This window comes from Filicampus tigris, chromosome 7, assembly GCF_054856515.1.
Source record: "Filicampus tigris isolate MCC_2025a chromosome 7, RoL_Ftig_1.0, whole genome shotgun sequence".
In the NCBI taxonomy this organism is placed as follows: Eukaryota; Metazoa; Chordata; class Actinopteri; order Syngnathiformes; family Syngnathidae; genus Filicampus; species Filicampus tigris.
The window spans coordinates 3,356,247-3,370,000 of record NC_141223.1 but is presented as its reverse complement, the minus strand read 5'-3'; the positions used below and the strand labels follow the sequence as shown (position 1 = coordinate 3,370,000).

Here is a 13,754-nt window from a genome sequence, read left to right as displayed (position 1 = left end):
TATAAATTAGGTTCTCGTTTTGATACTGAAAAAAACCCCACTAAAATATATATTTAATCAGGATCAATTGAATGTCTCCCCCAGCAGACTGGAAAACCCCCCCAAACTTGTCCTTACCTTTCAGACATCTGCTCTGGTATTGTTATAAATGAACAGAGTTCTTGTTTTGGCGTTACAAGTTTTAGAATTTTGCCATGGAACTTTCAAACCATATAAAGTAGTGCTCAATATTATTGAGGAAACATCGAGTTTCTTTTCAGAATCAACATTTTCCATGGCATACTATATTACAAAATACTCAATACAACATTGCTAACAAATGAGATTTCTCAGTGTGCACACACAAAATGTTTTTTCTTCTATTACTTCATTTCCATTATCAAATTAATTTTGCCCCAAAATTGAGTACACACGAATTAAAAAAAATCTTTTTGACAAGAAGTCAACCTAACCGTCAGCAAAATTCGGAAAAAAAATACTCTTGTGTTCAATGAGAAATGGATGAAAATCTTTAAGTGTGATCGTGTTCTTAGTTTTGAAAAAAAAAAAAAAAAAAAAAGATGAATCAAGCAAGAAACTAGACAAAGCAATAATTGCAAGTTCCCAAATGCATGCATGCTTTTCTCGTTCATGATCTGACATTTCTTGCAGAAAAAGACCAATATTTCCTTCGGAAATTAACAATACGCCCATCCCAGCGAGAAACTTGATTTGCAGCGCTTGGACGATACAACTAAAACTTACCGAGTTGGCGAAAGTTCTCCTCCAAGCCACTCCAGAAGTTTTTCTCGATGAAGCCTTTCACCAGCCCCCATGGCTGCTTCCGGAAGCGTAGCTCTGTTGATACCCTACAGGACAAATAGATCCGGACCTGATCGGACTGATTCAGACAAGGTGGCAAGAATCAAGGAGAAAATAAAGCGCGATCTGCTAGTCTTCCTCACCGTAAGCGGCACTTGTTCTTGGCCACCCGGGTGAGCATGTAGCGGTTGAGGGTGTAGAAGTAGTCGTGGTAGGGGACGTCATGCGTGATGACCTCAGCGTCGATGATGTAACACTCACTCTCCTGACTGGCCTTGTACAGAGTCTGAAAGGCGCATTTTAGATTGAAGTGTTGAATGTTTCCTAGATTTGTTACACTGTGTGTTGACCATACCTGCGTCTCAGTGACCGTGGCTGTTTTGGGGGCTAGAGGGTTTGACAGTGAGATGGTGTACAGGATCTCCCTTGTCTGGTTCCCGGCCTCCTCCTTCTTCCACGGGTGGTAAACCACATCTGAACACAGAAAAATGGAAAACACACACACGTCATAGATTAATAACCCACGAGAGGATCTTGGAGCCTGACAGTATAAATGGTAGGATGTCCGATTCCACTTTTTTTCCAGACCGATACCAGTGTCTTTCTGATTCAGATGATGATTCGCCGACTTCCGCATCATAGCGCCAAATAATGAGGACTTACTCGGTGTCAGATTTTCTTTGCCTCAAGTATCGGTGGCTGGTATCAGTACCCGACACCTCAAAATAAGGCCGGTATTTGGTTTGTTACCAATATTTGGTATACAGTAGGTACTCACTACGGCTGCATGATATTGGAAAAACATACGATATGGATGTTGACTATAGCGATATTTTTGCGATATTTAAAACGTACCCAAAGAAATGAAAATTTGTATGATCTAATGAAAGAAGTCTTTTTTTTTCATGCTGTAAAATAAGGAAGTTTAATATGTTCTTGGCCAATAATTGTAATTCCCCTAGATAATATCCAATTATTAGGTGGCGATGCGCATTTGTGATTTAATTTATTGCTTTCACTTGCTATATTGTTGCTATTTTGTTATTGTAGCGTAACATGCTTTGTTACAGCTGTAGCTGTCATGAAATGCGCTATATCAATAAAGTTATATCGTATTGTATTTCCATCTGAGTGGTTAAATTTAAATAAAAGCATACACATCCAGAAGAAAAGTATTGCATGTTTTTGCAACCTGCATAGACCATTACAGGGGTATCGACGTTTTTTCGATATATCGTGCAGCCCCGGCACCCGCCCATTACTAATAAATATTGTGAATGCAGACCTGAGAATCGCCGCTGCTCCATGAAATCGCTCATGAACTGGGACTCCGTGAAGAGGATGTCATACAGCTTGTCCACACTGAATTTGTAGATCTCGTTGATGTGCTGCCTCCCATTCAGATCCTCGTGGAAGGCCTGAACCTCACCTATCACAGACACACAAAAACGTGCATGAGGACGAAAGGACACCTCGCTTCATCGATTCAATCGCAAACCGAGGGTTGGGCTCAACCTGAATCAATCATTTATCTTCCAGGCATTTTGGACAATTCCACACATGTGACATTGTGGGACAAAGCAAAGTCCATAAACGCATGCACGGATGTTTGGTGTGAAACTTAAAGTAGATATTGTGAGCCAGCAGACCCATCCATCCATCTGGAGCCCGGATTCGAACTTCCAACCTCAGAACTCATTTGCCATGTTCCCGCCAGCCGGCCCTTTTTAATCATAACAATAGCTTAGATTTACATAGCGCCTTTCAAGGTACCCAATGTCGCTTAACTATAACTCCAGGGACTAATTAAAATCAAAATACAGTTTGAGTGTGTGCGTGTCTGTATGAATTCTTGTGAACAGATGGTGGCCCTCTCAGTTCCGACATCAGGGAATCCTGACGTGGCAAATGGTCTTCTGGCTGATTAGAGAAAATTCCCACAGAGATGCTCCGAAAGCTTCCAAAAAGAGCGAGAAACTGGAGCTCCCTTTTGACATTGACGGCTGGCGTACACATCGCGCAATCCGTCCTTTGCACTCACCCTCATCGTGTGTTTCTGAAGAGTCGCTGAGCTCCGTGGGGATGTCCTCGTTGTCATTAAAGTCGAGCGAGGGAGAGGGGACGGGGCCCCCGCCAGTCCCGCTGGTGTCGTTGTTCTTCTCTTCCACCAGCAGAGGCACAGCTAGCAGCTCGCCATCCGGTTGGCAGTCTGTGAAATCTTCCGTGGGGAGGTCAAACTTGTGTGTGTGTGTGTGTGTGTGTGTGTTGGTGGGGGGGGGGGTGGGGGCGGGCGAAACAACAACGCAAGAGGGTCGTTTATTGGCGGAATGTGGAATCTCGACAATATGAAATCATTTGACGAGGGTTGTTGAAATGTGGCACGCAGCTTACCGTGATGGGTGTGTCATGGTTGCCCGCTCGGTCGATGGTGCTGTTTGGGACGACCTTCTTGTGAGGAAGAGGTGGACTCCCCTCCGGCTTGGCGTCCGCACTGCTTTTAGACAAGTTGTCGTTGTTCATCTCATTCTCCTCATTCGGAATCTCTTCACTGAACCTGAAGTTGCCACAAAGCAACAGAGTTAGGATATAGTTAAGCCCAGAATTAGTCACGCCCGAGAGATGATTCCATCTTCAGATGAGAGCGCCGGTAAAAAAAAAAAAAAAAATGGCAGGAAATTAAAAAGAGTTGGCGGTTAAGACATGTGATCTTTTTTTTTTTCCTCACTTTTTGATGAGTTCCATGTTTAAAGTTAATCATTGTCTTTCTCAAGACTTGCAAAGCAAATGGTAACGAATAGCATGTGGTTGATTAGCCTGCGATTAGCTGGCGACGGGTTTGGAGGGCAGTCTGCCTCCAAAGTGGGATGGGCTCGAGCTCACCTGCGACTAATGAGGATAAGCGGTTACTCAAATGCATGGATGGATGGATGGTCGATTAGAATGCTCCAGAGCAAGACAAACTTTGGCCTGCTAGCCACATAGTGTATGTTACACATAACATCTACCGTTCTTTATTTTCGCCCAGGGAGCATTTACATTATCAAGAGTCCTGTAACATTTGTCGCATTTAAAGTTGCTGTCGCCCGTGATTGTGTGCAACTGTGATGTCATTTTCAGTCGACAGGAGTGACAAAATGGCCGCCCCCTGAGATGGCTAAAAACAGGTGCATTTTGCTGCTTAACTTCATGTGAATCATATTGCCTTGTTTCAACAAGTGCGCTTGCATAAAACATATTCTTGAAATAAATATGTTTGGGTTGACTTTCACTTTAAGTAAGTGCAAACGAACAGGACAGGGGAGGAGGTTGTTAATACTTTCATTGTGCCCGTGTTAAAGATCTTTTAATCAATCGTCGGGCAATTTGGATAATTGCTTTCAGCCGTAGCAACCGACTTCTCCACCGTGCAGCCACACTCACCCCATGGTGTTGAAGTCGTCATCGGGGGGAACGTAGTCCTCGTCGTCGCTGGTCAGGCCGAGTTCGTTGCCGTAGCACTGATGGACAAAGTGCCACAGCTCTTTGGGGCACAGCGGCTGAGAGGAAAGCAGGACGCCGCGGTAATTATAAAGCGGGTGCACATTTGGACGTCTTCTGTGGAAGATTAAAGCCCGATTCGAGTGTCGTCGCTTTATCAAGTGGGGAAGGGAGTGAATGATAGTTTTATGAATGTTTTAACGATTTGAGAAATAAGGTTGGAATTGTAAGTCATTGATGGTGTATTGTGCATGTTGTGAAAAATATGGGCTGGGGGGGTACAAACGGCCACCACATTTTTTTAAACCGGCCCACCAAGCATTTTTGACATGATCAAGATTCCTAACATTTGCCTTTTTGGGGGCTATGATTGTTCAATTAAAATGTATGTTCATTATTTGTTAAAATACTTGGTTAATGGATTTATTGTGAATAATAAAATGAAGTATTACTAAAATCTTTTTTACATACTGTACATATATTAAACTGCAAAAACAAAAACCAAAAAAATGTTGTAGACGACCACAATATAGCCCATAATCTCAGTTTCCAGCTCAACTGTCTTACCTTGTCAAGCAGCGCATTCTGCCATAGTCTAAACATCATCATGTACGTCCTGTCTCTGGCTCCAAAAGAGGTGAAAAAGTGCTGCCGAGAAAATGTTTCATTAAGTATGGAGCCGACAATTAAGCACATCAAGAGCATAATCCAGTGACCATACTGTGGCAATCAACATTTACGCTCTTGTAAACCCAGTCAACAAAATTCCCTTTCTTTTTCTGATGTCTTTATTTGCATATAATGTAACTGTAAATGTTTTCCCCCATCATTCAGACGTAACTTGCACTAGTTTCATTTTGTTATTTCATTTGAATCTCAAATTGTTTGCAGCAAAAGCCTTACCTTCTCATTGTCAGTGCAGACCTGGATGGCGTTGGGGATGAGGCGGGCAGTCTTCTCTTTCGTCATGGAGCAGATGTCCTTTAGCCGCACCGTCAGCTGCACACGCAAATAGTGCAAATAGTCTCAAAATAACAGCACACCTTTCCTATGAAATGACAACACGGAGGGCTACATATTCATAGACAGCGCAGCTGTGTGTCAAAACTGTAAAAACGAACATATCCTGATTTTCGGGCGGACGCGAGCCGCAATGCGCTTGTTTGCTCATTTGGCTCACCTCTCACTTGACAATTTGGTGGCTGAAAATCAATCAAATTTACCCCTGCTGGAACCACATCTAAGTATTAGCGCGGGTAGTGTAATTTCGGTGAACTCGATTGAAGTGCAGGCAAGCCAATTCTGATCGCTGCGGACGCGTGGTCGGATGTCATCATAATTCCTTCATAAGATAACAGGAGGAGCCGCTTCTACTGGCGGCGAATCAAGTGTTGTGTTTCACGCCCGTTTTAAACTGCACCCAGCTGCGTGCGTCTGTGAAAACTCCCAAACCAAGTCCAGCCCGCCCCTGCGTGGATTTTATACCGCGCCTCGTGCCAGACTTGCGCTGAGCAGGAGAATCGAGCCCAGGGAGTGGCAACAAGCATACGCACCAGTGTTTCCCAGCGGAATATGTTGCTATAGAAACAGATCCAGTTCTCGGAGAGGTAGAGTCGTCCCTGTAGTAGGATGTCCCGTTGCAGAGCACAGGAATAGTCTGATACATGAAGACATAACACCCTATCAGCATATATATGAATATAATATATCGTCGCCGTCCTGTGAGAAACACTGATGTCCATTTTGTCCGATTCTCTTATTTTTACGTGAATGGTGTTTCCACGTGACAGACATCGCATTAACGTGAAATTGAAAGAAAAAAAAAATCCCAAATTGGACATGTGTTTTTTAGATTTGGTGTTTTTTTTTTTTTTAGCACCGCAAGGTCACTGATGGTTCATTCGGTTTTTTTTTTTCCAGACAATAACTGTCTTCACGAGGACTTTGAGACCACGAGGACTGCGAGGCACGTCAAATTGCGTAATAACCGTCAAACAGGTCGAGACGTGACCCGATGAGGGTGTAAGCCAACAGTTTCAAGATGGCGTCTGTGTCTCACTGGCGTCCGCTCACCCACAATGAGTCTCTCTGTGTCAGGTAGCTGCTTGAAGAGTTTCCTGAAGTCCTCATTGCGTTGCTTGTATGTGGGGCTCAGCACCTGCGGGGACGAGCACAGTGAGACACATTGCTGCCCCCGCACACACATCTTCATGCTCGCCCGTTCACACACACAAGCGTCTCTGTGATGCAGCTCGGTTCGTTGGCTACAAAGCTTGTCAAATCCCTTGACCGCCACCGGTGATAATCGAGACCTGTGTGAGGGATTTTGACAAGCTTGCGTTTCATGACGTTGACTCAATGGCAAGCAAAGTTACACATAGAAAAGCTGCGGCTTAGTCGAAGCTCAATTCCAAAACAGCCCACTTCAGATCATTCAGTTAACATGCTGTGCGCATTGAAAGAAGTCACATTTTCAGTTTGGCCTCACACAGAAAACCACGCAACGGTCGAAAACATTAGGGATGTCACAATGTCGTCAGTAACGTGATATTGCGATGTTACAATTGCCACACTATATCGTCGCCGTTGTGTCGCGATTTTAATAGCAGCAAATCTGTTGAAAAGCCCAAGTTTTTTTTTTCCATTTGTTTAGTTCCAGCCTCCTCTTGTGGTTAGTTTATTAGTGCAGTTTAATTTGATACAATTTTTTGCCACCTATAATGGATGGATAGATGTTTAAGACCCACACTAATCACTAGATAAAGGGGGACATAATACATTTGAATTCCCTCACAAAGTAAGTGCCTCAATATTAGGTGCTCGGTCATTGTAGGTCATCTATTTCTTTGTGAATGCTGTGATGTAAAAAAACAGAATATTGTGATGTTTTTTTTTTTTTTTTTTTTTTTACAATATCAGAGCTTTTATACAGTATCGTGAGCTTTTAACATCGCCAACCTCCCCACAACATCGTGATAATTATCGTATTGTGACATTTGGATATCGTGACATCCCTATTAGCCACACCTGCACAAATCATCCAATACAAGGGTTGTTTGAAAATCTGCCTACAAATATATCAAAGCTGCTTGTGTGACTGTCTGTGAGGTGTTTGTTTAATTTGGGTTGTTTGATTGAGCTGTTAGACAAAATAGTATTTGGGGAATTTCGTGAGTCGTGCCTCTGTATCCAACAGTTTGACACGACTAACCACAATTCCCATAACACTCTTGTGTAGTCTACTATATTGGATTTCATTCCATTGTGCAGGTGTAACTAATGCTATGTATGGCCAGAGATGGGCATTCCATCAGATTGACGGAGGGATGTTCTGCTGACGATTGATGAATGATGGGACGCTTTTTTTTTTTTTTTAAATGAGGGACTAAGCACTGACTGAAGTGAATTTTTCGTCCGGTGGAGTAATCGTCACTACCCGCCTCCGTCAGTGACGGTTCGTTCACATTTTTTTTGGGGGTGACCGATTGACGGACTTAACTGATGGGCCGACTGATGGACCGACCAACTGACGATAACAATTTGGTACATCGCGAAAAACGTCAGACTGACTAATGACGGACAGGTACCCTGGCCCAGCAAAATTTTGTAAAATGGCTGTAGTTATGACTATATCTTGAAAACAGACTGATTAACCTCGAAACAAGTGTACAAATTATCCCTCTCTTTTTTTTTTTTTTTTTTTTAATCAACCAAGTCATTTTGTTTGATCAGACAAGATCATTCTTTACAGAAGGAGGATGCTCCGCAAGACATCTCCAAACGTGTGCCAGAGCAACGTCTCTCGCGGTCTGTGCCAGATGTTTTCCTTCAACAGGAAACCTTGAGCAAAAACAATAGCTGCCCTCCCAGTAACTAGATGTATACTGGAACCCAAAATAATATATTCCTTTGCATTCAGGCCGGTGGGAAAAGAACGTCTCCATTGACATGCCAATTTGAATCTTAAAATATGTACTTTTTTTGCGTGCTGTATGCAAACGAACAACCGGCCCGTGAAGAGGCCAGACAACAGAGCTCTTTGAGCGCTCGAATATCAACGAGTCACAACAAGGCCAGTGCTTTATTTATGTATTTATTACCAGCAGCATACAGTACTCACTCGCCTGATTTTGCTCCTTCTACAGCCGAATGAATCTTTTCGAAATCACCAGTTCCCCACAAACATGGCTTATTTTACAAAGGGGAGGAGGACTTACTGCGGGGATCTCCTCAGAGTTCCACTCAGGTTCCTGAAGGTCTGAGGTGGCCCAGCCCCACTCCCACCCCCACTCCCCTCTTGCTGGACCCTGCAGAAGCCACCCTGCCAGGGCCTCATCCAGCTCCAGCACGGCCTCCCAATCCGACATCAAACGATCCTCATCCAGTTCCATGTTCGATCCTTTGTGTCTCATGGATTGAAGAAAATATCCTGCCTGACGCAGACAACCCCCCCCCCTCCCCACCCCCGCCGCTGATGTTGAAGCTGCTCCTCAGCGACTGGTAAAAGTAAAGAGTGGCTGGTGAATGTCCGCCCAGTTCTGTGTTTTGAGTTGCTGCTCCTTGTCAATGTTGAGCATTGGACACACAGGCACACTTCAACCACATGAGCCTTGTCTCTCTCTCTCTCTCTCTCTCTTCCTTTTACACACACACAGGGAGAGGAGTTACGGCCGTTGCCCTCGAGTAACCCCGAGCAACAAGTCCTTTATTATCATGGCAGAAGCACCCACCTCCCCACTCACACCACTCACTCCTCTCTCTTATTCCAAAGGAAGTGTGCAAGTTGTGTGCGGTGCTGCCCAGGTCTGAGAGCCTCGCAATTAGCCAGTTTATAAGCCAACAGAATCAAGCACGTCAAAAAAGTGGAAGAATGACCCGAGGGTTTGGACATAGTTGAGGATGTTTAGAGAAAACGTGAAATTTGAAGTCTGTTGCCGGGACTGTTGAGTCTGGCCAAGTGATTGAGTTACAGAGAACAGATGTGAGCATAACCTCCAGTTACCTCTGAATGCAAAACAACACCATCAATCATGACACATTCGGAACTGGGCCGCAGAACAACAAAGCCGGTGTAACGTATGATAAAACGGGAAACTGGAATTAATTCCCCCCCCCCCCCCGACAATGTTGAGCCGATGAAACAAACGAATTAAGGTCGAGAACAGTTGTGAATACGTCACTGTGCGGTAGAACTTCTGCAATTGAGGTTTTACATTTAAGAGGAAGTCAAGCTGAAATTTTTCTTGACAAGAATATGTTCTACGCAGCCCCACTATTCTAAAAACACGGCATTCTGATTGATATTCTGTTTGTGGAATATGAGTTAAGCAGTCAAATCCACACGTTTTTCTCCATCTCAGCCGGCGGCCATTTTGTCACTTGCTGTCGACTGAGAATGACATCACAGTCGCTCAGGGTTCAGGTTACGACTAATCATGGCTCAGCTTTAGAAAACAGGTGAACTGTGTTGGTCGTTACCTGAGCCCTGAGCAACTGTGATGTCATTTTCAATCAACAGAAGTGACGAAATGGCCACGCCCAGGGATGGCTAAAAACGGGTGGATTTTGCTGCTTGACTCCTATTCCGCAAACACAATAATAATCAGAATGCCATGTTTAGACGAGTGAAGGCGCATAGAACATATTGCGAAGAATATTTTTGGGTTGAATTTGACCCAACTATGCCTCAAAAACGATTCCAGATACCTCACCACTGTCACGCAGGACACCGCAGAGCATCAATCGCTTGTCTAAGATCTCAGCTAAGCAAGAGTGGCAAATTCGCAGACTTATTTTTACAGAACGTGAAATTGAAAATTGAAATGTACGTGCGAGGCCACTCATGCGCACACGCCATACGATCCCCTAAGGTTACCTCTCAGTGGGCCGGAAAGATGCAAAGGTTGCGGCATTCTATTTTGATGGCGCGCCGCATACATTGGCACGCACAGCCTCCTGCAACACTTGACTAAAAATATTGACAAGAATCCAGGAGGCCAAGCATGCTGGTGGAGGCCACGGCAGTGCGAGTCTACCCCTTCATTCCAAGGACTTCCCGCTGTTCCCCTTTAACCACTCTCTGCGGACCGAAATCGTAGTGGCACAAACCGATGGTAAAGTGCTGCTTATTCACATTTAAAAAAAAAAAAAAAAAAAGCACGTGGTTAAAAATGGCAGTGGCACTCAGGCTGACCGAATAAGTTTTCCTTGGAGATGACTTGCGGCGCCACGGCTCTGAGTGGCCCTTTATTTCGAGATCATTCAACTCATTGGCCTCCAATAAATCAAGTGAAGAACGAGGTCATTGTTGCACCAAAGCAGTGTGTAGGTAGTCAGCGAGAGACGGTATTTATAGATATGGTTAACTATTAACACCCTGTACAAACACAGCGGGATGGAAGAGGCTGGTACCGTAAACCAGGGTGGCGTTTGAGTCATTTTAAGGGCGAGGGGGCTGATAAGCTCATCCTTTTTATTTCATTAATATTTGACTCAAGTCCATTTGACGATTACGCAACGGCGCCAGCAACGCGGGTGGGTGTCAGAGTCGATACCGATGGGGAAACGAGGAAAACCGCTTGCACGCTTGCATCTCTTTTTGGCCGCCTGAGCAGCTCTTCTGCTGTTGTGAATAACAACCCCATGCGCTCCCCACCCTGTTTTGTCAATGTATTCCCTCTTGTTTGTGCAGCCTGAGTGGAGAGCTGCGGCGGAAGGATTCGCACAAAGCTCGTGCTGACGAATGGAGCCTTTTAGATTCTCAGAACTCACTCAAGGACAACTCGAAATCCAAATAATCACGGCGTCGTTGCTGTTACAGGTTGCTGTTGACGTGGGGTGGACGCACAGACATGATTTTAATCAAGAAAAACAGGCCTTGTTGTGGTATTCATTAAATCGCGGTGTTTGGATAACATCCCAAAAACCTCAGGAGAAAAAAAAAAGAATCAAATCACAAATGAATCGGTCTCTTATTATATTCACACTTGTACTCTATGTGGTGTGTAGCTTCCAATCCCAGTCAGTCGGTTTTATAGACTAGAAAATATATATAAGTTGTGTACAATATTGAGCCTGTAATTATGACCCTTTTTTTTTTTTTTTTTTACGGACTATTAGAGCACCAGCACAAAAGGTTGCTCATTTCTGTTTTATTATACAGGGTATCCCAAAAGTCAGCATACGGTACCTTCTTTCTATTTCGTTTCAGGACTGGCCATCATCTTAGCCACATGTTGGCCTTTGTTGTTGAAATACTTCGAGTGGAAGATTAGGATCATCGACAAACTGAAGTCGGTACAGGTAAAGCTTTCTCACTCTCCAAAGGATCTGTAGAAGCAAGGTTCTGTTGAAGCTGCATTTCATTTGGGAGTCCGTAGATAATGCTTTCTAGGCGTTCAGGGGTTGATGCTTGCAAGTTCATAGTTGCTGGCTTTTCAACTTTGCGCTGATAACAATCCGGATAGTCCTTTTCCTCTTTGGCTGGCAAAAAATTTCCAGTAGCTGGCAAAGGGGGTGCCGGTCGATCGTATGGCATTAGGAAAAAAATCCCCAAAACAAAACAAAAAAAAAAAAACCTAGGCTCCCTCCTGTCATCTGTTGTGAAATTTGTCACTTGATTGACATACAGGGCAGCCAGTCACGCCCCCTGTTGCATGCCTCTCCGCACATGCGCATACAAGAGCGCTAACTGAGAAAACGAGCATATTCCAATTCGTTCGGCGCGAGGCCGGGGGCCCTCCGATGGCGTGTTGCGGCTGCCTGTTGGTGTGATCGCGGTGATGGTGGGGACTGAGATGATTGGCTGAGCCCATCATGATAGATTTTCTCCACATCGCACTAGACTGGACTCTTAATTTGCAACATTGAATTATAATCAAGCTTCTTGTGACCTTTCACAAGGTTTTGTGGAATCCTCCTCCCCAAAATGTAAAAATAAAACAAAATCCTACATAATAAAAAAAAAATGAAACAACCAAAAAATGCAAACCAAAGCAATCGCTCTTGCACTCGGCAGTGGTCATTTATTCCTGGAGGCGGAACCGTCATATAGTTTTGGACAATGGAGGCATACAAATAGATCCACCCATCCAACCATTTTATGCCCTGCACTGTGAGGCGTATGTGCAAATCAGTCAACTGTTCTGGCTATTCATACATAGAATAGATGTTTAAATGAATTCAGGGACATATAGTAACTATAACAGAACTGATGTGATTTTTTGCAATGTTGCCAACTAATTATTTATACGCAAAGACAATGAGCATCCCTCCCATAAAGGGTAGTTGTTAAAGTGGATTGTTAATAATGTCATCTAAGTCAACTCTAGACTACTAATTGTTATTCTGACATTAGTAGAGCAGATGTGAGTAGCATGCTTGCAATCCAGTGCACTGGCGAGTTATTAAAGAATCTGTTGGGGCTTTTTGGGCAAAGCCATGTTTGCGTTGTTCCCTTTTCAGGGTCCACTCCTGTGGCAAAAACAAAAACGTCCCAGTCTCTTGTCTTAATTTGGACACAGAAACTTTCAGCCTCATGCTCCATTGCTATGAAATGTAAAGGCATTCAAATCTTGCCCGTAGCCCCCTATTGATGGATTTGTTTAGTACAGTGAGAGCTTCTGTTGCCACCTGTTGCATACCAGAATTAGATGTCAGAAACAGACATTTAAATTAACACTTCCCAATCCAGATTTTAATGCCTACCGTGAACACGTTTTGACATCACCTTTTAAGCAACAATTATTGGGCATTTGAAACTTTGTTAATGATATATATATATATACACAGTATATAAATGTGCAATTTGACATTGCAGTGAGGTGGGAACAGCACTCGTTAAATGAAATGACAAACAGACTGGCAGGACATATCATGCCACCAGTCTGACAGGCCAGAGTGAGCAAAAGAATACAAGTCATGCTTACTCTCATGATGTGTTGTCGTTCATGCTGGGGAGAGAGTGTACACACACAGGGGATAATAATAACAACAATAACAATAGGGACTAGGTTCAAACAACACTTTTTGGGGGGCAAGGTTCAAAGACGTGGAATGAATTCCAGCATTCCTATTCTCGTGGCTTGTGTGGGCTTAATCAAAACAACAGGCAGTCCAAAAAGTGTGTCAAGGGAGGATTTGGGATTGCCGTTCCTGTTTTACAAACTGGGTTAGTCCACCACCTGGTGGTATGATAAAAAACTGCGACTCAATTCGGCCTTTTTAATTTATTATCAATCCATCCATCTATTATCCAAACCGCTAATTGCGATATATGTTTTTCATTGCAGTGGACCATGTTTGAGATATTGCATCAAAGTTTGAGTCAGAAATGTCCACATGGTCTTGGTAAGGAAGTAATAAGAGTCATGGAGAACTTGAAACATAACATGTGTCCCAATTCTTGAATGACTGTTCTTGAGTAAACCCACTGTGACACACTTTGTCTATTTTTGGTTTCACAAAAATCTTTTAAC

At 43.7% G+C, this 13,754-nt stretch overlaps 1 protein-coding gene across 2 annotated transcripts in view; it reads right to left on the bottom strand.

Annotated features, from left to right (window-relative positions):
* gramd1bb (GRAM domain containing 1Bb) overlaps positions 1-13,754 on the bottom strand; it is an 89,621-nt gene that overhangs the window by 8,294 nt on the left and 67,573 nt on the right. The window contains exons 9-20 of one of the 2 annotated variants that reach the window (XM_086035305.1): positions 13,206-13,229; positions 6,352-6,436; positions 5,832-5,935; positions 5,182-5,277; positions 4,846-4,926; positions 4,222-4,337; positions 3,193-3,355; positions 2,843-3,038; positions 2,087-2,230; positions 1,157-1,275; positions 945-1,087; positions 745-848 (exon numbers count right to left, since the gene is read on the bottom strand). In XM_086035305.1, coding sequence (XP_085891431.1) covers positions 745-848; positions 945-1,087; positions 1,157-1,275; positions 2,087-2,230; positions 2,843-3,038; positions 3,193-3,355; positions 4,222-4,337; positions 4,846-4,926; positions 5,182-5,277; positions 5,832-5,935; positions 6,352-6,436; positions 13,206-13,229 — 1,375 coding nt within the window. The remainder of the gene's footprint in view (positions 1-744; positions 849-944; positions 1,088-1,156; positions 1,276-2,086; positions 2,231-2,842; positions 3,039-3,192; positions 3,356-4,221; positions 4,338-4,845; positions 4,927-5,181; positions 5,278-5,831; positions 5,936-6,351; positions 6,437-13,205; positions 13,230-13,754) is intronic. The other variant, XM_086035306.1, reaches the window with a different exon arrangement.